Consider the following 22,528-nt stretch of genomic DNA (forward strand, 5'->3'; position numbering starts at 1 on the left):
CAGATGGAGATAGAGATGGAGATAGAGATGGAGAGGGATCTGCTTGATGACAATTCCGTTAAGAACTGTATTCAATTACGGTATTATTATATTAACTGCGAATTTATCCTTATTGCTTTCATTTTGCTCTTGAGTACATCTCATTTTCTATCTACTTTACCTTTATTTCCGTTTTCTTATTTCTTTTTTTTTTTTTTTTTTGTATTTGATATGTTTTCGACTTTTTGTTCCCTCAAGTTTGTTTGTTGTTTCTTGCTTTCTGCTTGGCAAACTTTTGGACAGTCTACCGCAAACTTCTTCTCATTCTTTTTATGCTTTCCTCGAATTTGCTTCTCGCTTAGCTTCTTTCCCATTTCATTGATTAGCATCTCGTTTGTTTAGTTACTCCAATTCGAGGTTTTTTTCATCTACTTCTCTTCAAGTGAATTCGTAGGTTTAATACTGCATTACTTCTCGCTGTGCTTCTTACATCGATTCTAGTATTGTTGCTTCTCGTTTAACTTCTTGCTTTGCTTCTCGCTGTTTCTTCTTGCTAAACTTCTCGCTTTTGATTCTCGCTCTTGCTTCTCGTTTAACTTCTTGCTTTGCTTCTCGCTGTTTCTTCTTGCTTAACTTCTCGTTTAACTTCTTGTTCTTGCTTCTCGCTACTGCTTCTCGCTTTTGTTTCTCGTTGTGCTTCTCGCTTAACTTATTGCTTTGCTTCTTATATTCATCAAGCGATTTTTACTTCTTCTAGCGGGAACCAAACTTTTCGCTTAACTTTTCGCTTTGCTTCTCGCTTTTCTTCTCGTCTGGCTTCTCAGTTTTACTTCTCACTCTTGCTTCTCGCTATTGCTTCTCGCTTTTGATTCTCGCTCTTGCTTCTCGCTTTTGTTTCTCGTTGTGCGCTTAACTTATTGCTTTGCTTCTACTATTCTTCAAGCAATTCTTACTTCTTCTAGCGAGAACAAACTTCTCGCTTTACTTTTCGCTTAACTTTTCGCTTTACTTCTCGTCTGGCTTCTCAGTTTTGCTTCTCGCTATTGCTTCTCGCTTTGTTTCGTGTTAATTTGCACTGCTTCCTCAATTCCCTTTGCATCGCGTTTCACTCGCATTGTTGATGCCCTTGCGTTGTGCGTTGTCCACTTTGCTTCTCACTTTGTCACATGCTTTATGCGCTCGCTCAGGAAATGTCCTTTTTGCTTCCTCACATTTAGCTGTTCATAAAATATTTCGCTTTGTCGCTCGCTTCTCGCTTGGCTTCTTTCTCCCCGTCGCATGCTGACGTCATTCCAAAACGTATGTTTGTAGGCAGCGAGTGAGAAGGGTTTTGAATGGACGAGAGTGCTCAGAGCTCAGAGCTCAGAGCTCGACGTTACCTAACGGTCTTTCTATAGGAGGCCATTGCGGGCAACTCATCCATTCTTTATCGTCGTCCCTTAAAAACAGCCAGGAAAAGAGAGATTGAGTGGACCGGGAGGGGAGGGGAAAAAGTGCTAACAGAAGCTTGACGAATGCAACGAGGTCGAGCCAAAAAATGTGTGTGAATACTTTTTGTGTGTAGATCGAGGAGGTGGAAGCGGGAATTCGGTAGTCGACAGTCGACAGTCGAAACAGAAGAGGTATTAAACTGTGCCTGGTTTTGGTCAAGTTAACGATTTTCTTGTTGTGCTTTATACCATAATGAATTTATACAAGGGTCGCTCAGACAGTGGTCCGTTCCTTCAATAGTCCCTTCAGTCCCTTCAGTCAGTCAGTGAGGTAGTCAGTCGCTCAATCAGGCAGTCAGTCGGTCATTCCGACAGTCAGTCAGTCAGTAAATTCTCTGCTGACGGAATGAAGTCTCTCCTCTCCGTTCTGCTTTCTTTGTTCTCCTCCTCCGAGCACCGTTCTCTGATTTTGAGTTGTGCAATAAATTTTTATCTGTACATGCGAGCGACGGATTGACGCAGGTCAGAGGATGGAGAGGAGCGAAACGTTTGGGGATTCGGGAATGGACATTGGGAACCTGCCTGCCCGCAAACAACAAGAGTAGAGCAGAAAGGGAGGGCGTTGCCTGGACGGAGGCGTTGTCCGGAATTGTGGCCAGGCCATTAAACAACGCTGTCAGGTTTGAATGGGCAAACCTGAAGCGGCCATTATACAATAGCATTTTTGCCTCATCGCTGCTGCTGCTGTTGTTTTTTCAGCTTTTTCCTGCATTTCTGTTCTCTCTCTCTCTCTCTGTTGTTATACCCGCAGCTCAGAGCTTAGAGGGGTATTTATTGAGCTTAGTGTCTAAAGAAAGAATCTATGCAACAGCGAGGCAATATAACTCTTGTCTGTTTGATCGACTAGATCTCAGAGATTTTACGATTTATTCTTAGTATTAAAACAGCAATAAAATAATGCTGCGATTGATGCTTACTTACGATTATATTCTCGAATTTTTAAGAAAGATGTAAGACTATAAGGCTGCATTATCACCTGCTCACATATAACTTTAAATAACAAAAATTGATGCCAATTAGGAAATCTTTTATTTTGTGCTAGAGTTGAAATTCTACTTAAAGCGTTTATATTACAAATAAATTTGCATTCCCAATTTGTGGTATGCGCAGAGAAAAATATTTAAAGTTGGTATATTTTGTAGTTTATGGTATAATATGTACTTTATGGTATATATTGTATTTAATGGTATATTTTGTTCTTTATGGTAAGGTGTGTTGTTTTTGGTATATTTTGTGATTTATGGTATATTTCGTACTTTGTGGTATAATTTGTACTTCATGGTATATTTTGTATTTAATGGTATATTTTGTTCTTTATGGTAAAGTGTGTTGTCTTTGGTATATTTTTACTCCATGCTATATTTTATACTTAGTGGTATATTTTGTACTTTGTGGTATATTTTGTACTTCATGGAATATTGCGTAGTTTTTGGTATTTCATACTTTAAAAGTTGTTGCATTACTTGCGTAGGTTGATTTTCTGGTGTATTTCCTACTTGTTGGTATATTACGTTGTTTATAGTATATTTTGTACTTTATGGTATATTTTGTGTTCTTGTTCACTTGTTTTAGCATTCTTAATTGTGTTAACTTATTCTTTATTTTAATAACTTCGTTGTTTTTTAAATTTGTTGTACAAGTATTTCAGAGTCAAGCAGACTCGACTGTGGTTTCATTCCTTGTTCTTGTTGTTTGTGTGTGTCTTTTTTTGTGTTGCGTTGCCGTTGCGTTACTTTTTGTTTTTCCTTTTGTGATTTTTCGTGCTCGTTCTCATCGTAGTCGTGGTCGTGGTTGCTGCCTCAGTTTCAGTTTCCTCTGTTTCGGACACGAGCCTGTGGCCGTTGTGGCCACTCTGACTCCTTGTTGTTGTCGCCTTTGTTTTATTGTTATTGGCTCGTGCTGTGGGCCATGTTTTAACGCCGACTGCCTGAATGACATCTGGGTCACCTGGGCAACTGACACATAACTTATTCCACACACACACACACACGCTTTCTCTCTCTCTTTCTTTTTGAGTGTGTCCTGCGACAGGACATTCACATGGCACCAGGGGTCAATCTCCACAGTTCTCCACATTCATTCAATTTGTTCTCATTTCAACCTGCAGCTGTAATAGAGACTACTTCATTGCATCCTTTCACATCCGTTTTTTGTGCTTACTTCACTTGATTTATTCACCGGCAAATGCAAATCAATCTAAAAAGTAAAGTCTGCTCTCTCTCTGTTAATACTGTAGCTGGCAGTAAATTCATTCAAATTGATTAGAAATAATTACAATTGAGCACAAATAAATTGTGCTTAATAGTTGTTTAATGTCTGATTAAGCGCCAAACATCGTTTCATTGCTGCTTATAATGGCAATCGATTCGGTTCTGGCCATTAAATGAATTCTGTAGTAGAGAGCATCATTATTTAATTAAGCTACGAGTAATTGTAACACACTAAATTATTTATCAATTATCCCCATAATTTATTTAGGGAGAAATACAAAATTTTTAGAATTATAAATTTGAAATTATAATGAATAATTTATTGTATTTATTTTGTGCTTCTTTCTTTTTTTACATTCTACAATCTTTTGTTTGATTCATTTACAATCTTGTGATGAAATTTCTATAGCTTTAATGCATTTCATGCAATTTTCTGTTGCTCTTGTAATTGGTTTGCGTGTACAGGGTATCTTATATATGTATATACATATACATATATAGTATGTCTAGCAAGTCACGATCTGATTACCAGATCCTCTGGCTTGTCTGATTGTTTACAAAGGATTACACATTGCATGCAAATGCATTCCGCATTCCACATTCCGAATTCCAAATTGTGTAAGGAACGGGGGAACGGAGGAATGTGGAACAGGGAGAAGGGAGAAGGGAAAGGGTAACTGTCATGGCTGTCAGGTTGACAGGCCAATCAATATGGCCCGGGGTCGTCGTCAGCTGCCTTCAGCGACTGCTTTTAATGGCTCTTTTAAAATTGGCTATGGAAATTGAATTCATGTAGCTGTCGACTGCCTCCGTTCTGTTCCGTTCTGTTCCGCTCTGCTCTGTTGTGTTGTGGCTTGACTTGGCCTGGCCTGCATATTGCATACATTACTCGGTGCTCGGTGCTCGGCACTTCACGGTACTCCATTATGGTATACCAGCTCTAGCTAGTTGCTCCTGGTACAGAAATGAATTACCCAAAAAGAAAATCATAATTGTGTGTGCTCTACCTTGGGATACCCGCCACCCATTGTGAATAAAAGCAAAACAGTGCGGCATTCATTGAAAAATATACCAAACATACTAAAAATATACCAAGCGTTATATTTGGTATATTGATATAGTACTGAGTAGAGTAGAAAATATACTAAAGACAGTAGTTGGTATATTGAGTACTATACCAATATACCAAATATAGCATTCAGTATATTTTGCACTCTATGGTATATTTTTGGAATGTAGTACTATATCAACATACCAAATATAAATTTTACCATTCAAAATATTTTGCACTCTATGGTATATTTTTGGAAATATACCAAATATAACTTTTGTCATTCAAAATATACCATATCGTGAAAAATATACCAGATTGACAGCCAAGGCGGAATAATTTGAGGAAATATACTAAAAATATACTATAGTATACTACTAACAATCATTTGTGTTATACCTTAACACCTTAACTGCCTTTACCCTCCAGCAGTATTGTCATCAAATTTAGTTATTCTAGCTTTTATAGTTGTATAGATCTAGTCTTTAATGCCAACGGACAGACAGAACGACGGAAGTTACTAGAACTTCATTTGCCATTAAAAACTTTGTTTGTTGTCACAAAGTTCAAATACGCTTTTAATTATCTATGTACAGAAACTTGCAATCTAAAAGAAGACTTTCGTAACTTTCCAAAATACTCGTTTAAACTGTGACTACCAGGTATTTAAAAGAAAAAAGGAAAAAAAAAACCGAAACAATAAAAATTGAGAATGTTTTTTAACCCAATTTTTGGGTGCCACAATTGTCTGGCCAGTCAGTCGGGGCTTTGGATGGGATTACTGTGTACGTACATTGCTATTTAAAGGTTCGGGTTTGGGTTGGGGACGATGATTGCTAGGGCTTGGGGTTGGGGGTTTGGGGCTTGGGGACACCAAGGGTAGATGGCTATTATTAGCGGCACGCTCGACATGCTAACTGGGAAGCGGGAGTGGGAAAGCGGCCTGGTGGTTTTCCAGGTGTTCGACTTTTCACATTTCGTGTCGCTCATGTCCCAAGACTCATGTCCTGTGTGTGTCAGTGTGTCCTGTAACTGTGTTAATGTAACTGTGTAACTGTTACTTTAACTGTAACTGTTACTGATGCTGCTGCTTTCGTTGTTGTTCTTCTTGTTGTTGTTGTTGCTGTTGTCACTGTGCATTAGTGTTGGACTGTTCACGAGCGAACGAACAAAAAGCATATTAATATTAGAGTATAACAGAAATGGCATTTTTCCCTGCCAAAACCCTACCATTAGAATCGATACTGGTTTTGTACCGGTTTAATCTTAATAACACATTTGAATCATGTCGAATCTGACTGAACTCAAGACTGGCAATATTTTAACTATATGCCATTGCTTTCATAATTATCTTTTTGTTAACATATTTGTTAAGAATCATCTTCCATCCTTAACTATAATAATAATAGAAAAACTAAGAAAACTGCCATCTTCTATCCTTAAAAAAATTAAAATAATGTGAAAGAATATTATAAAATAAATACTATGAAAAGTACCATCTTCTATTCTTAATAAAATTCTAATAATGTAAAAGAAGATTATAAAATAAATAACAAAAAATCAGCATTTCATATAAAAATACATATAATATTAATAATAAAAAAGTTCTAAATAATGTGAAATAATATTATAAAATAAATACTAAGAAAACTGTCATCTTCTATCCTTAATAACACTCGAAAAATGTGAACGAATATTGTTCGATAAATAATAAGAAAACTGTATTTCCTAAAAATTTCGATTGATTTTTAATGCCGCTGAAAAACAGTTCAACTAAATACTGTAAATGCTCGCCTTGACAGAATTGTTCAATCAAAATAAAAGGAATTTCGAAAAAAGATGAAAATTCATGAAAAATGAATGAGAAATGAATAAAAAATGAACATTGGCCGAAAATAAAGCATGAAATTTGAGTTTTTGAACTAAAATGAACCGATGAAAAATGAATGAATGATCTAGCGAACAAAAAGAATGAGCGAACTAGTTCTGTGAATGGTTTACCAACACTAGCTCTGCGGTCAACGCAAGAATTCATCAACAAGAACAACAAGAAGAAGAACAATAGGAACGGCAACAGTAAACAGAATTTGTAAGCCGATTCGTTGGTGCGAGCGAGCGAGAACACAAAACTTGCTTGCATAATTTACAATGCTCGTTTTGTATTTATAGCTGAATTATTGATTTTCATTGTTACCGATTTGAAAGTTGTGTGTTTTCAAATTAGTTTTTCCCGTGGCATCCACCTGTGCCACAGCAAATATGCCCCATCTCCCCACCCACATTTCACCTGCCATCCAGTTATGAAACTCTACTTCGCTCGCACTCACTCGCTCCTTCGCCTTCGTTTGCCTGGCAATCGACCCAAACTTTTTAGGCATCGACTACGCAGCAGTTGGCCAATCTATCCGCTTGCATATCAAATATAGACATATAGAAATGCTTGTTTAGCATACGCACACACACACACACGCACATACGCACACACCTAAACACACACATGTTCATGGTCGCTGGTCGACTTAAGCTCTTGTGCGTGAGTTCATGTTTGCATTTCAATGTTTTGCTATCCCGTGTGTGCGGTCATCAAGTTCTCCTCCTTCCTGCTTCAATTCCAGTTCCAATTCCAGCCAAAGCGCATACACACACACACACACACACCCATACGTACATACCTCCTATATAAACATACACACACGCCTGTTGTTGCTTGCGCTTGACTCGTTTCCCAGCTTGTTATCTTTGTCCGTTTCTTTTTCAGTTCAGTTCTTCTTTAGTCACTCGGCCTCGTGTTTAGTTTATGAAAAAGAGCTTTTGCAGAGCTGCAGCTTTGGGCAGAGCTTAAGCTCAGCTTCTTTCCTTTCGTTGCCTTTCTGTTGCGAGCAAACATTGACTTCATTCCACTTAAGCTGCACTTTTTACGAGTATTTTTTTTCTTTTCTTTTGTCTGGCCAGTGCTGCCCGTCGCTGCTTTGCTGCCAGTGCTGCCCAGCATGGAAACGAAGCTGTGTTTACCCTAGTCAAATTTGCTGAATTGAATTGCTGAAGACTTTTTAGTCTCAACTATAATCAAGTCATTTGGCAGACATCTCTATTAGAGCGAGACATAGTAAACACATTAAAAAGAACATTTTTAAAATGTGTTCATTTAATGTGTTTGACTAATTTTGATATTCAAACATTTACGAACTTCAACTCTGATAAGAAACTGCTTTTACTTGATAATTATTTTTTAATTTAAATGCACAAAAATTGAAAAATAGTTATTCAATGGTTCTTTTATATAATTCTTATTTGCAGTTCTTTAGGGAAAATATATAAAATAAAATTTTCCTTTTCATCACAGCTTGTTAGAAAAGTCCATAATAATATCATTCTGTGGTGCTGCCAACTTATCGGCTTGAAACTTTTAGTGAGCTGCACTTCAACTTCCTTTTGTCAATTCAGAAAAGTTGTGCTGCAGCTTTGCCAATTAGTTGTGACAAGCTGGTAGCTTTTTAGCATAAATGGGCCTGCCCACTTTGCATAACGGAGCTGCTAACGATTTGAAAGAAAATGACATACCAGCTCAGGGATAACTACAAATTACAAATGAGTCTGACCACTTTGCAAAATAGAGCTGCTATCAATTAAAAGTGCGCACTAAATATAAATGCACGTTATTCTATTTCGAAAATGGAAAATAAACTAAGCAAAAGAATAATTACTCTGCGCTGCTAACTGCATGCTAATAGCTGTTGGAGTCAATTAAAAATACTATCTATTATAAGCGAATGTTATGGGATTACTAAAGTGAAATAAAAAAAGGTGAATAGTACGTTCCAGAAAGATAATTTCTAATTAGTTGTGGCTGTCCACTCTGCAGAGCAGAGCTGTTAGCTGAAAACGAATATGTATGCTATCAATATAAAATGCAATTCATTATAAAGTCACGCTATTCACCAAGGCTGATAATTCCTATGGAAATGTGAATGTCCACTCTGCAGATTGGGGCTGCTAACTGAATGATAAAAGCTACTACATAGCGCAGAATTACTTTTAAAATGAGACTATCCACTTTGCAGAATAGAGCTGCTAACTAATATTATGGAAATTCATTTAAAGAAAGCGAGCAATTGCTTTAAAAATGTGGCTGTCCACTCTGCAGCCAGGTGCTGCCAATTGCATATGAAGTAGATAGAGAGCAAAGCTTTGGCCTTGCAGATGTCAATTCGAAAGTTAAACCATAACTAATATACATTTTTAATTGACTACTTAAATGAGACTGTCCACTCTGCATTTTAGTGCTGCCAATTGCATATGAAGTAGATTAAATATGTCCATTTGCTTTTCCACTTGTTTTGCAGATGTCAATGCGAAAGTTAAACCATAACTAATATTCATTATCAATATACTATTCAAATGAGACTGTCCACTCTGCAATTTAGTGCTGTCAATCGCATTTGAAGTAAATTATTAAATTAAACCTCTTCTATATTTATTTTTCCGATGTCAATTTAAAAGTTAAACCATAATTGGTATACATTTTTAATATAATACTTAAATGAGACTGTCCACTCTGCATTTTAGTGCTGCCAATTGCATATGAAGTAAATTATTAAATATGAACCTATTCTCTACTTGCTTTGCAGATGTCAATTCAAAAGATAAACCATAACTAATATAAATTTTTAACTCACTACTTAAATGAGACTGTCCACTCTGCAGCATAGTGCTGCCAATTGTATATGAAGGAGCTTATTAAATAAGAACCTCTTCTCCATTTGTTTTGCAGATGCCAATTCAATAGTAATCATAACTAATATACATTTTTAATTTACTACTTAAATGAGACTGTCCACTCTGCATTTTAGGGCTGCCAATTGTATATGAAGTAAATTATCTCTAATCTCTTATCCACTTGGTTTGGATATGTCAATTCGAAAGTTAAACCATAACTAATTTTAATCATAAATGAGACTGTCCACTCTGCATTTTAGGGCTGCCAATTGGATGTGAAGTAGCTTATTAAATAAGAACCTTTTCTTCTCCCCTTGTTTTGCAGATGTCAATTCAAAAGTTAAACGATAACGCGAACTCGGGCTATGTTAGCTCCGAGGAGACGGACTCGCTGCTAGTGTCGAGCACGACCAAGGGGAGCGGCGGGGGTCGTAGTGCGCTATTGCGTCAGGTGAAGAGCAGCAACAGCAACAGTGCGGCAAACGGACCAACAACAGCAACCACTGCAGCGGCAGCAGCAGCAGCAGCGGCGGCAGCAAACAATTCAATGGCTTCCACGTCGGGAGGGAAACCGACATTGATGCGTCAAGATCGCACTTCCACATATCTAACGAGTCCGCAGCAATCGCAGTCACAACAGATGCGCATGGGCTCCGAGGAGAGTATGCGAGGTGGAGTTGGAGGAGGGATGGGAATGGGAGGAGGAGGAGGTGGAGGAGGAGGAATGGGAATGGGGCACGATGAGGATATTGAGCAGGGACTGCGTGCAGCCATAGTGCCTGATATCGAAGTACACGAAGAGGACCAAGAACTAACACAAAACACATCAACGACCACAACAATATCAGCATCGGCCAGCGTGGCTGGCAATGCTGCAACGACCAAGTTGCAACAACAACCATCGGTTGACAGCCAATCGAAACAGCAACAGCAACAACAACAACCGACCATATCAATTATGAATTTAAGCCCAAGCGGTCATGGCTCAAGTCATCCCAATTTGGGCACATCATCATATCAGAATCTATCGTCGAGCATACCGCCAAGTGCGCCGAGTCGATGTCGCGCCTGTCGCAACTGCAGTCGACGTGCCTCAACGACACCGATCTCCACAACGATGGCCACAACGATGACAATGTTGGGTGGCCAGCAGATCGATCGTTCGGCGTCGCGGGACAGCGTTAAAAGTGCCTTCCAACAGGGTAACCTGACCAGCTCGATGGCCATTTGCATATCAAACTCGGCCCTCCAGCAACAGCAGCAGCAACAGCAGCAACAATTGCAATTGCAGTTGCAACATCAGCAACAGTTGCAGCTGCATCATCATCAGCAACAACAACAACAACAGCAACAGCAGCAAGTGCCGCCGGTGCTCATCACGTCATCGCCGACAAATGGGTCGAGAATAATCCGGCAGAGCTCGCAACCGGAGTCGAGCACCACGGCCATCTGTTGTGGGTCGCATAGCTCATGTGGACACTCCCACACGGTGCCGAATGTGTCGCTGAAGCAGCTGCGCGAAAGCACCACAGATGGCATTGCTGGCATTGCCGCCGATTCCCTAAGGATCAATGGTGGCATGCGTCCATTTAAACAGGTAAGCGACCGCAAAACTTTTCTTTTTTTTTATTCTTTTATTCCTTTCCTTGCTGGTTTGGGAATACATAACCTCAACCTCAAGCTCAACTTCAACACACACATAACATAGGAAGGACCTTCAAAAACTATGTGTGTGTGTTGACATAACCCACAAATTTTGCCACTCTCTCATATGTATATTTTTGTTTGTACATAGAACAACAACTCTACAGTGTGTGTGTGTGTATTAAAAAACATACCGAACCTGAACCTGAACCTGAACCCGACCCCGCCCCATGCTTCGCCTTGACGTTGTTGTCCCCTAGCACTCGATGTTCTCTATGTGTGTTCTATGTGTACAAAATAATCGATTGGTCACACTTGTCTGTCTGCTATGCCACAACATTCAACCTATCGATAACTAACGATAGTCAAAAGCAAAATATTTTTGTCTGTCTGATAGATGAAGTGATTTATTAATAATGATCAACTAAGCAGTTAAGCCAACAACCTAAAGGCAACTATCGATAGTAAAGCCAACAACCTAATGGCAACCATCGATAGTTAAATCTACAACCTAAAGGCAACTATCGATAGTAAGCCGAAGGCGAAGAATTTGGGGCAGCAATGTAATTATGGTAACTTATGCCTAATACAGCTCTTTTGTTGTCTAAAGTGAGAAAAGTTTTAGAAAGTTTGCCGACTTTTTCAGCGTATACAGTCGATAGTTTCGATAGGTCAGTCGCCTGTCTGATGTCATTTTAGATATTGCATTGTGAGCTGTGTGTTGAAACCCTCCCTTAAATGTTGTCTCACAAACACTCACAAAATATATATAGATATAGTTATCGTAAACCATGTTAGAGACCAATCGATGCACTGCAACGAAAACTATCGATAGTAATATTCACAATTTGTGTTTTATGTCAGCAGTAAGAAGAGCGAAGTATTCATTGTTTGACTGCTAGATGAAACGATGAATTAGTATCACTTAAAGTAAAACTAATGATTAACTAACCAGTTGAGTTTAGACACAAGCTAAAGACAACTATCGATAGTAAAGCACACAGGAGAAGGCGAACACTTTTGGGAAGCAATGTAATTATTATGCTTAGTGCAACTCTTTTGTTGGCTAAAGTGAAATAGGTTTGATAAAGATTGCTAACTTTTTAAGCGTAATCGATAGTTTCGATAGTAAGCAGTATCGATAGGGTATTTAATTTTAGATATTGCATTGTGAGCTGTGTGTTGAAATCCTCCCTTAAATGTTGTCTCACATAAACACACACTCTATATAGTATCTATATATAAACATATATATCGTAAACCATGTTAGAGACCAATCGATGTACTGTAACGAAAACTATCGATAGTAATACTTGCAATTTATGTTTTATGCTGATGTCAGCAGTATTTTTTTTTGTTTTTTTTGTTTGCTTCTCCTCTTAAGTATACTATATAATATGCCCTCTGTCTTCTCTAGATTGTAAGCGAGTTTCAAGTTTTTGCCTCAAGTTGAATTCCATGCCTAAGTACTTAAGCATCGAGAGTGAGAGAGTGAAAGAGAGAGAGCAATAAGTATTATAATCGCCATTCAATGCATACAACATACAACATGCTGCTTCTTTTGCTATTTTTTTTATGTGTTTTCTTTGTGTGTGTTTCTCATTTTTCACATTTTCACATTTTCACGCGCTCAAATCCAATTAGTGAAAATCAATATTGCTCATACGCCACGTTGGCCCAATAATATTAATTATAATATTTTCTACTTCTTCGAGCATTTCAGCGCTGCGTGTGCGTGTGTGTGTGTGTGTGTTTGTTTTTTTTTATTACTGTATTTTGTGTTGCTTCCCGTCCCGATCATAATTAAAAAATGTTCGTTGTTTACTTGCTTGGAACGACTTAAGAGAGGCATTTTATGTATCCAAGGGAGATTGGATTGGGTCGATGGGTGGTATGAGTGATTTGAGTGATTTTTTTTTTGATGGGTGGTCAAGTGTGGGTGGGTGATAGGGAGGGGGAGGGGGAGGGAAGGTTTTGGTATTTCGTTTATTTGACGGGCGATTGTAAATCAAATTCGTTATACACTTCGAGAGGCAATTTCATTTTCAACGAGGTCATTCCGGCCCTTAATCGTCACCGTAACCGTAACCCAAAAAAATCGACAGAAAAAAAATTGAAATCTCTCCCTCTCTTTCCCTCTCTCTCCCACTCACACTCTGTGAGTGGCGGAAAAAATGTCGTAGCCGAAAATCGAAATTGATTATTCATAATGCGCTGGAATTGTAAATTAGTTTTGGTCGCCCGTCAATATTCCATTTTGTCCATTTGCCAGTCGCTTTTATTCATTACATTTCATTTCGATTCCCGGTTTTTTTTCGTTTTCGTTTTCGCTTTTTCGTTTCCTTTTCGTAGTCAGATCACGTCGAAATACTTGTATTAACACTTTGAGGCTCTCTCTCTCTAAATATAGCCTGGCATTGTAATTAGAATTGTAATTAATATCAATAAATTTTCGACAATGTCTGAAGTTCTGTTTTCTGTTCTCTCCTCTGTTCTGTTCTGTGTTGTATTCTGACCTTAAAATGATTGATGAATGTTTTCACTCTTTGACATTTGCTTCGTCTGCTTCTTTATCTTTTTTTTTTTTTTTTTTGAGAGGGGGTAACTATCAGAGGGTAGGAGAGAGAGAGAGAGAGAGAGAGGGAGATAATTGACACTTTCGCTGTTGGGTTTATTATATAGCCCCAGGAACAGTCAATAAATGAGCTTCACCCAAGTCCGAGTCTGCTGTTAAACAGCAAAGCAGCTTATGGCCAATTTGTGTACGTGTGTGTGTGTGTGTGTGTGTGTGTGTGTGTGTGTGTGTGTGTGTGTGTGTGTGTGTGGGGTAAAAAGCTTTGTCACATTCAAAATGTAAGTAACTAGCGCCAAAGCTAATGGCCAAGCAAGGATAATGATGTAGCCCAACGGCATTTGTAACCCAATGTGTTTCCTTCACTTTAGTTTTCTGTTTCTGTTCGTTTTTAACGACTATTGCATACATTTAGCTTAAGAGCTTAAAGCTCTTTCGCCTCTCGCGCTCATCAATTTTGTATGCAATTTAAAGTACTCGGCTCTCGACCATATAGTAAATATAAATACTCACTTTTGTAGTAAGCAAATGGGAAAAGCAAAAGCAAAAGCAAAGCAAAGCTCTCTTTGGCATTTTACATGTGTCGTGTAAAGCGCAGTAAGCGGCAAAGCTTTGCGTGGAAAGCTTTTGTCGCTTTGCGCGCGATAGTTTTTGTTTCGTCAAAGCTTTTTGCACTTAATTATGCAATGCTTGCTGTCCAAACCAAAAAAGAACTTTTCATTCATTGTGGGTGCATTGTCTGTCTGTCTGTATGTGTGTGTGTGTGCAAAGTTCTCAAATGCCAAGTTCACGTATGAAAGTAAACACACACACGTGCGAAAGAGCGAGCGAGAGGGAACGAACGCTGACAATGACAGACGACTGCGCGTTATCATATTAATATGCTTCTCCATATAGTCTTCATATATCATCATCGCATAGTTTCGCAATTATTTATAATTTTTGCAAAATGCCAAATGGCTTTTCATTCATTTATCCACAAAGAAAACAACAACAAAATAAAATTGCCCAATTGCTGCGCAATTTAATTGAGATGAATGGAAGAAAAAGAAGAAGAAGCAGCAACAGCAGCAGCAGCAATCGAGTTTCATTTTCATCCCGAAAGTATGCAACACTTTGTTCTATGCAATTAATGAGCAAATTGTGTGCACACAATGGAAATGGAAATGTGAATGTGAATGTGAATGGAAATGCGCATGGAAATGGCAATGGAAATGCGTAATGTGAAGCGCTCACATCATTAAATGCGTTAATTAATGATTTTTGCTCTCTCTCTCTCTCTATCTCTCTCTCTCACTCTCATCGAATGCAATTTGTTGTTCAATGAAACAACATTTTTCAGCCAACTGAGCTTAAACTTGATAACTTGATGATTTAATTTGCAAATTGCAAAACAAGCGCAAAATGTCAAATGAATTGAATTCCAACTAATTAAATGCAAAAATTTCTCAATTGAATATCTTCTTCATTTCAAGGTTCCCACACACACAAAACAAATACAAATACAAATTCAAATTCAAATCGATTTCTGGCACGTTTTGTGTGACAAATTTGAAATGCAATTTTGTGTGCATAATATTTAAATAATAATATTTTCATAGCTTTCAATTAGTTGGAATTTGATGGGCAACATTTATCAACTCCTTTTTGAAATTTGTAGTCTTTCAAAATTCAAGTGCACAAATTACTTTCGAAAACAATTTTAGAGTCTACTATAATATTTATAACTATGTCTAACTCTTTTGTATAATGTGTATTGAACTAAGTCTGTAACTCTTTTGAAAAACTATTCCTTAGTTAGTGTTAATTCTAGTGTCTCTACTTATATATATTTATTATTCCCCAAACCCAAAGTAACTAACTAATCCCAAAAAACTAAACTAACCAACTAATTTGATGGAACAACAATCAACTACTGTACTAATCACAATTCGCATCCAATAATTCTCCTCAGGGCGTTCTTCTAATGCCTCGCACATTGTCCGAAAGCCGAAAATTGCGACTTAGAAGGGCCTTCACAGAGGCCACTAACGAAACGCTTCAATGCTCCAAAATGGTATTTAATCACTAAATCTTACAAATCCAAAACATCAAAAAACAAAACCCAACAAACTGTAATAGCAAAAATAGCATTTTTAACCCAACAAAAAAACAAATTTAACTTCAATTAAGTTTTTACCAAACAAAAAAAAAATACAAATATATAAATTACATGTATTGTGTACATACAAAAAATACCAAAAAAAACAAAAGTTTTGTAGTTCAAGTTGAGCACTGTTTAAAATTCCCCTTTTCCCAAAATGCGAAACATTTAATGCATTGAATGCCCGTAAACGTAATTTGGTTTGAAACGTTCTCGATACGTATTCGTATTCGTTTTTAGCACTCACACATATTCATAAATATATAGTATATATTTAGTATATACTTCATGTCAATCAACCACTTGGTTCATCAATTTGAGCTCTTCAAACTTCAAAAACGTATTTTCAAAACGAATGCCGCTTAAAAAACACTCATCGACATTACACTCACTTATTCATTCGCTATTCATTCATTCACTCATTGACTCATTGACTCGTTAGCTCGTTGTTACATTTGCTTGTAGAGTTCTCTGTAGTAGTAGAATATTTTTAGAGATTTAAGTGTATTTCCATAAACGATCAAATTGATCATAAAGGTAAGCGTAGTTCTTGTTTTTTCTTTCGTTTGTTCGAACAAATGATTCTGCCTGCTAGTTGAATACCAAATGCACTCGTTTTGCTTATCAACATTTTTTTATGCACCATTTACAATTAAAAAACCAAACATTTCTTTGAATTTGTAATATTTACCCAAAAGTATGTTTTCGAATCGATTTGATGAGTTGTCTAGCTGATTTTGTGGTTGAACAGCAGAGTTTCCGGGTTTCAATTGGCAACTATGTATGTGATATTTTATGGATTGCCAGTGTTGAAGCTACTCTGTAAATCGAATAATGCAAATTTTATGATGATCGTGAGTGATATTAAATGGCATTGCTTTTACAAACTTAATGAAACCAATAAAATGAGTAATGAATTCTCTAATGATATTACTTATCTATAATGAAATTTTGTTTAAAAATTTTGCCAACTAATGAATTTCTATATTGAAATTTCATTTATTAATATTTTACATTTTCTAAGGAATCATTAATGACATATTTAATGAACGCATTAATAAAATTACTATATATGAAATTTAATTTAATAATAATTTATTATGAATAATATATTAATATTTATGAGCTTTAATGAATTTACTAATGCAATTTCTATTGAAAATGCTTATGAGATTAATAATAAAATGAACTAAAGTAAAGTTTAAATAATGAAATTTTAATAAAATAATAAAAATAATTATAATTTCCAAGCTTAAATAAATTGACAAATGAAATTCCTAAAGAAATTTTATATATTGAACATTTATATAAAAATATTTTACAATTTATGACCTTTAATGAAAATACTCAAGCAATTTCTAATGCAATTGCTAATGAGATTGCTAATGAAATTATAATAATAATAATTTCTTACATACTTAAATCTACCAATGAAATTTTTTTTAAAAATATTTTACAATTGATTTGGAAACACCAATGAAATATATAATGAAATCTCTAATGAAATCACTTACAGCTAAATTGTATTTAATAAGAGTAGACAATTTATGGGTTTGAATATATCTCATTAATGAGTTAATAATGAGCTCAAATATTTCTCCAATGAAATTTGTGATGAAATTCTATGTAAAACAGTTTACAATTTATGGGCCTTAATATATCATATTAATGAGTTAACTGATATATTTCTCCAATTGATTAATCAATGAAATATCTAATGAAATTTGTGATGAAATCACTTCTAATGAAATGTTATGTAAAAGCTGTTTACCATTTATTAATATTTTATTAATGAGTTGGCTGATATATTTCTCCCATTAATTCTTAATGAAGTATCTAATGAAATTTGTGATGAAATCACTCCAAATGAAATTTTATGTAAAACCAGTTTACAATTTAGGGGCCTATATATTAATATTTTATTAATGAATTAACTGATATATTTCTCCAATTAATTGTTAATGAAAAATCCAATGAAATTTGTGATGATTCTATTGTTTTACAATTTGTCGTTTCAAATATAAAAATCTATTTGAGGCAGTTTCAGGCGCAAATCCCAATACACAAGATGTATTATGGGAAGCGTTTTAATGAAATTTATTGTCGATTTGTCTCTCGACATCGATTCTCGCTGCGCTAAACTATCGTGTAAATATTTAAGGTTACATTCGTTGGCCAGTTTGAATTATGTTTTCCTTTCCTAATATACTCTTTCTTTTTCCTTTTTTGTATTGTGCTGGAATTTTATTGGGAATTGCGAAGCTGGGAAGCTGGCGTCTATACTTTTTTCTTTTCTTTGCTTTTCAATTTTGGTTTTGCTTTTATGGTAACGTATGCGCAACAATTGCAATTGGCTGCCATCCAATAATTGTTGAATATTATGTATAAAAATTCTCGGTACTCATCGCTTAATTGGGAATAATGCCCATCTGGGACAAGGTTTGTTGTTTACATACTAGTATGTCTCATTTGCCAGCAGCGACAAAACGTGCAAAAGGGGAACAGAGAGTGAGTCATGCAATAAAATGCACAATTGATGGGCCGCAGGGCATCGTCAAGTTCATACAAACCTGTCCGCAGACAAATGACCATTTAGTTTTGGCCCGCTTCCATCAGGCATCCGATGAGAGGGAAGACTGAGACTGAGACTGAGAGTGAGAGGGAGAGGGAGAGGGAGAGAGGCAACGCTTTCTCGTTTCCATGACGTAGGCAAATCAATTTGTATTGTGTTAGAGCAGAGCGGATGTCTCTCTCAGCTGCTGCCGGCTGCTGTTTCCATTCAATTCTCAAGACATCGCCCATCGGCCATCGGCGTCGCAATCGTTCGTCGGGCAATCCGACAATCGGCGCAATCGTTAATCGGCTACGGTTAATCCGCAATCACAACGATCAGCGTCGCGTGCTGCGATGCTCTCTCTTTAGAGTACTCTCACTTTCACACACAATCGCTCACCGAGAAGTGTGTAAAGTTTTAGTAATGAAATTTCTAATGACAACATTAATGGAAGTTGAATAGATTTCCATTTTGCCTAAAATAGATCTTAAAGATAATTAAGATATTCAAAATATCTTACAAATTTAATATTAATGAATAAATTATTATATTCTCTAATGAAATTTCTAATGAAAAACTTAATGAAAGAACAATTGATTCCAATCTTAAAGATAATTTAAATATTTAAAATAACTTTCAAATCTGCTATCAACAAATAGAGGAATTATATAAATTTAAGTAATGAAATTTCTAATGAAAACTTTAATGAAAGAACAATTGATTCCAATCTTAAAGATAATTTAAATATTCAAAATATCTTTCAAATCTGCTATCAACAAATAGAGGAATTATATAAATTTAAGTAATGAAATTTCTAATGAAAACTGGAATGAAAGTTTTCATTGATTAAGATTTCAATTTCCCTTAAACACCATAAATGATTCAAATTATTAATGGCAAATATGAGGGATTATATAAATTTGCTCTCAATGAATAGAATAACTACATATACAAATGCAACTAATGAAATTTCTAATGACAACTTTAATGGATTTAAAGATTTCCATTTCGCTTAAAAGATATCTTAAAGATAATTTAGATATTCGAAATATCTTATATCTTAAATATCAATGAAGTTTCTAATGAACACCTTAATGAAATTTCCACGAATTGCAATTTCACTTGAACTCTTTAAAAGAGTGCAATTCCTAATGGCAAGTATGCGAAAATATATGAATTTTTATCAATGCCATTTCTAATGAAAATGTTAATAAAATTTTCATTGATTTCAATTCAATTTCAGTTCAACTCATTAATGGCAAATATGGGAAAATATATGAAAATAATAAACAAATTTATCTATATCTGTCAATGAATAGATGAACTATATACCATGAATGAGTTTAACTAATGAAAACTGTAATGATATTTTCATGAATTTCAATTTGAGTTGAACTCATTAAAATATGGGAAAATATTGGTATAATAACTACTGAATTTTCTTTCAATAAATGAGAGAACTACAATAAACTTAACTAATGAAATTTCTAAGTTTACTGCTTTCAATTTTTTCTAATGGCAGTGAAAATATATGAATTTTATTCAATGAATGGAAAAAACTATATAGAAATAAATGCAAATAATGAAATTTCTAATAGTAAAATTTCTGTTAAGTTTCATTTAATAATATCTATCAATATTTCTTACAATGATTGCCACAGCTATAAAAATGTAACTAATGCGTTTTCTAATGAAAACTGGAATGCAATTAAGTTTGCCGCTTATTTTTGTGTCAAGTGTATTCAAGCGTCGACTTTCATCGATTTGTGTGTTGATTGTGTGTTGTTTTTTTTTTTTTGTTATTCTTTGGTCTGCGTCCCTTGGAAAAATTGAAATCTAAATAAAATGAATTTGCAGCATCAACATTTGTGCGGATAACGGCAACGCGACCGGAGGCGTCTCTCTCTCCCTCTGTCTCTGTCTCTTTCTCTTCGTCTCCGTCTCGTTCCTGAATCGGTTGTCAGTTTGGGAAGTTTTGTGTTTTTGGTTTTTTTGTTGGTTATTGAGTCTGTGTTTATCAATTGAACAGCAGTTGCTCAGTTCAGTTGAGTTTCCAGGTCGTAGCACACATGGCCAATGAAAGTGCCAAAATGAACTCAAACCAAACCTGACTACCGCCTGACGACTGTCCATCTTTCTGTCTGTTCTGCTGTTGTTCATTTCCATCTGCAATTATTGTGTGTGCACACACACCTCTCTATCTCTGTCTCTCTCTGTCTGTTTACATTTGGACAATTACGCAGCCGCCAAAAGTCGAAGGAAAAATTGAAAAACAATTTTTGGAAATCGAGAAAAACGGAAAAACGGGCAAAAGCAAAACGACGCGACGGCGGCCACAACACAATACGAAAATGCATTCGTTTCTACAACAATGAAAATTTATGGAAATTCAACTGAAAATTCAACAACGAACCAAACACAAAAAAAAAAAATACAACAAAAATCGCGTGCTAAATAAAATACAAAAAAAAAGTGTGCAAAAAGCATATTTAATTCAATTTGAAGCCGACGTAAAGCTAGTTTAATAAAATATATAACACGAAAAAAAGTAAAAAAACGAAAATTCAAATATTTCCGACTGTTTTGAGACCCTTTGGCTTGGCAAGTGAAAAAAGGGTCTATTAAGTTGTGTTTTCGACTAAAAAGGTTCAAAATTTCGAATGTATTTGCAAACCTTTAAAAGAGTTTATTAAGTTTTTTTTTTTTTTAATAAAATATATAAAAAAGAAATAAGAAAAATTTGGAAAATTTTAGACCCTTCAAAAGGGTCTATAACTTTTTTTTTTTTTCTTTGTTATACATTTTTTTTTTGTTGTGAAGTGATTGTTTTTTGTATATAGTTTTTTTTTTGTGTGGCAAGTGAGTGAGTTTTGTGGCATGTCGCCAGCGTCTTGCATGGAGAATCAATGCAAGAGCGGCCTCTATAAACCAGGAGGAGGTGGAGGAGGAGGAGGAGGAGCTGCCTCAGGTGCTTGTCCAGCCGTAAATATTGCGATGCCATCATCAACGTCATCACAGCAACAGCAACAGCAACAGCAGCCGCCTCTAATGACGCGCACCGGCAGCGTTGGAGGGGGAGGAGCGGGCGGTGGCGGTGGCGGTGGTGGCGCCACAAATGCGTCACGCCGCACATCGCTTTGGCTGGAGACGCTGCGTCAAACGCGCAAACTTTCTTATGCCAACGAGCGACCCATTCTGGTAAGTGAAGAAGACATCGACGGAGACGTCGACGGAGACGACGACGATAAACAAGTTTTGCGGCCCCCAAAATGACAAATGGCCATAACTAACTAACTAAGTTCGTAACCCTAAAACTATCAAGTAAAGATGGAGAGAGAGAGAGGGGGAGAGAGAGGGAGAGGAAGAGGGGTAGACAGGTCCAGTTTCAGTTTCAGCTTCAGTTGTCCATCGAGTCAACTATAAAAATAAACAACAACAACAAATAAAAAACAAATAAGAAACTTACAGTTGAGTGAGCTCGACTAAAAGATACTCGCTACCCATTTTGAATAAAAGCAAAACAGTCTGGAATTTATTTTAAAATATACCGCAAAAATACTATAAATATACCAACGGCTATTAAAGCAAAATAGTGTGGTATTAATTATATATATAATATAGCGCAAATATACTAAAAATGTACCAAAGGCTATTTTAGCAATGCAATCAAAATAATGTGGTATTAAATTTAAAATTTACCACATTGATTATACCACAAAAATACTAAAAATATATTGTGGACTATTTTAGGAATAAAAGCAAAACTGTGCGCAATTCATTTTCAAATATACTAAATTAATATACCAAAAGTACTGAAAATAGTGTATTAATTCTTAAATATACCAAATTAATATATTGTATTTTAGGAATACAATCAAAATAATGTGGTATTAAATTTAAAATACACCACATTGATATACCACAAAGATACTAAAATTATACCAAAGGCTGTTTTGTGGAATAAAAGCGTCATAATTTTAAAATATATCAAATAAATATAACAGAAAATTAGTAAAAATATACCGAATGATGTATTTGGTATATGTTTAAAGTGCTACATTGAAAATATACCATAGGTTGCAAAGCAACTAAGACGCGTAAGCGTTTTTTTCAGTATTAATTTTAAAATATACCAAATTTAATATAACGCAAAAATACTACAAATATAC

The 22,528-nt window shown here is 35.8% G+C and overlaps 2 protein-coding genes across 18 annotated transcripts in view; both read left to right on the top strand.

Annotated features, from left to right (window-relative positions):
* Positions 1–22,528, top strand: part of LOC133847888 (26S proteasome regulatory subunit 10B) — a 91,841-nt gene that overhangs the window by 63,943 nt on the left and 5,370 nt on the right. The gene's annotated exons all lie outside the window — the stretch shown is intronic.
* LOC133847879 (small conductance calcium-activated potassium channel protein) overlaps positions 1–22,528 on the top strand; it is a 98,441-nt gene that overhangs the window by 12,594 nt on the left and 63,319 nt on the right. For 13 of the 17 annotated variants that reach the window (XR_009895197.1, XM_062283166.1, XM_062283159.1 and 10 more), the window contains exons 2-3: positions 9,772–11,043; positions 15,617–15,718. Coding sequence is in view for 15 of the 17 variants with exons in the window: in XM_062283166.1 (XP_062139150.1) it covers positions 9,772–11,043; positions 15,617–15,718 (1,374 nt within the window). In the remaining 2 variants the exon portion in view is untranslated. Of the gene's footprint in view, positions 1–9,771; positions 11,044–15,616; positions 15,719–21,413; positions 21,558–22,528 lie in introns of those variants that run through there. The other 4 variants (XM_062283164.1, XM_062283158.1, XM_062283157.1 and 1 more) reach the window with 2 other exon arrangements.

This window comes from Drosophila sulfurigaster, chromosome X, assembly GCF_023558435.1.
Source record: "Drosophila sulfurigaster albostrigata strain 15112-1811.04 chromosome X, ASM2355843v2, whole genome shotgun sequence".
NCBI classification, from domain to species: Eukaryota; Metazoa; Arthropoda; class Insecta; order Diptera; family Drosophilidae; genus Drosophila; species Drosophila sulfurigaster.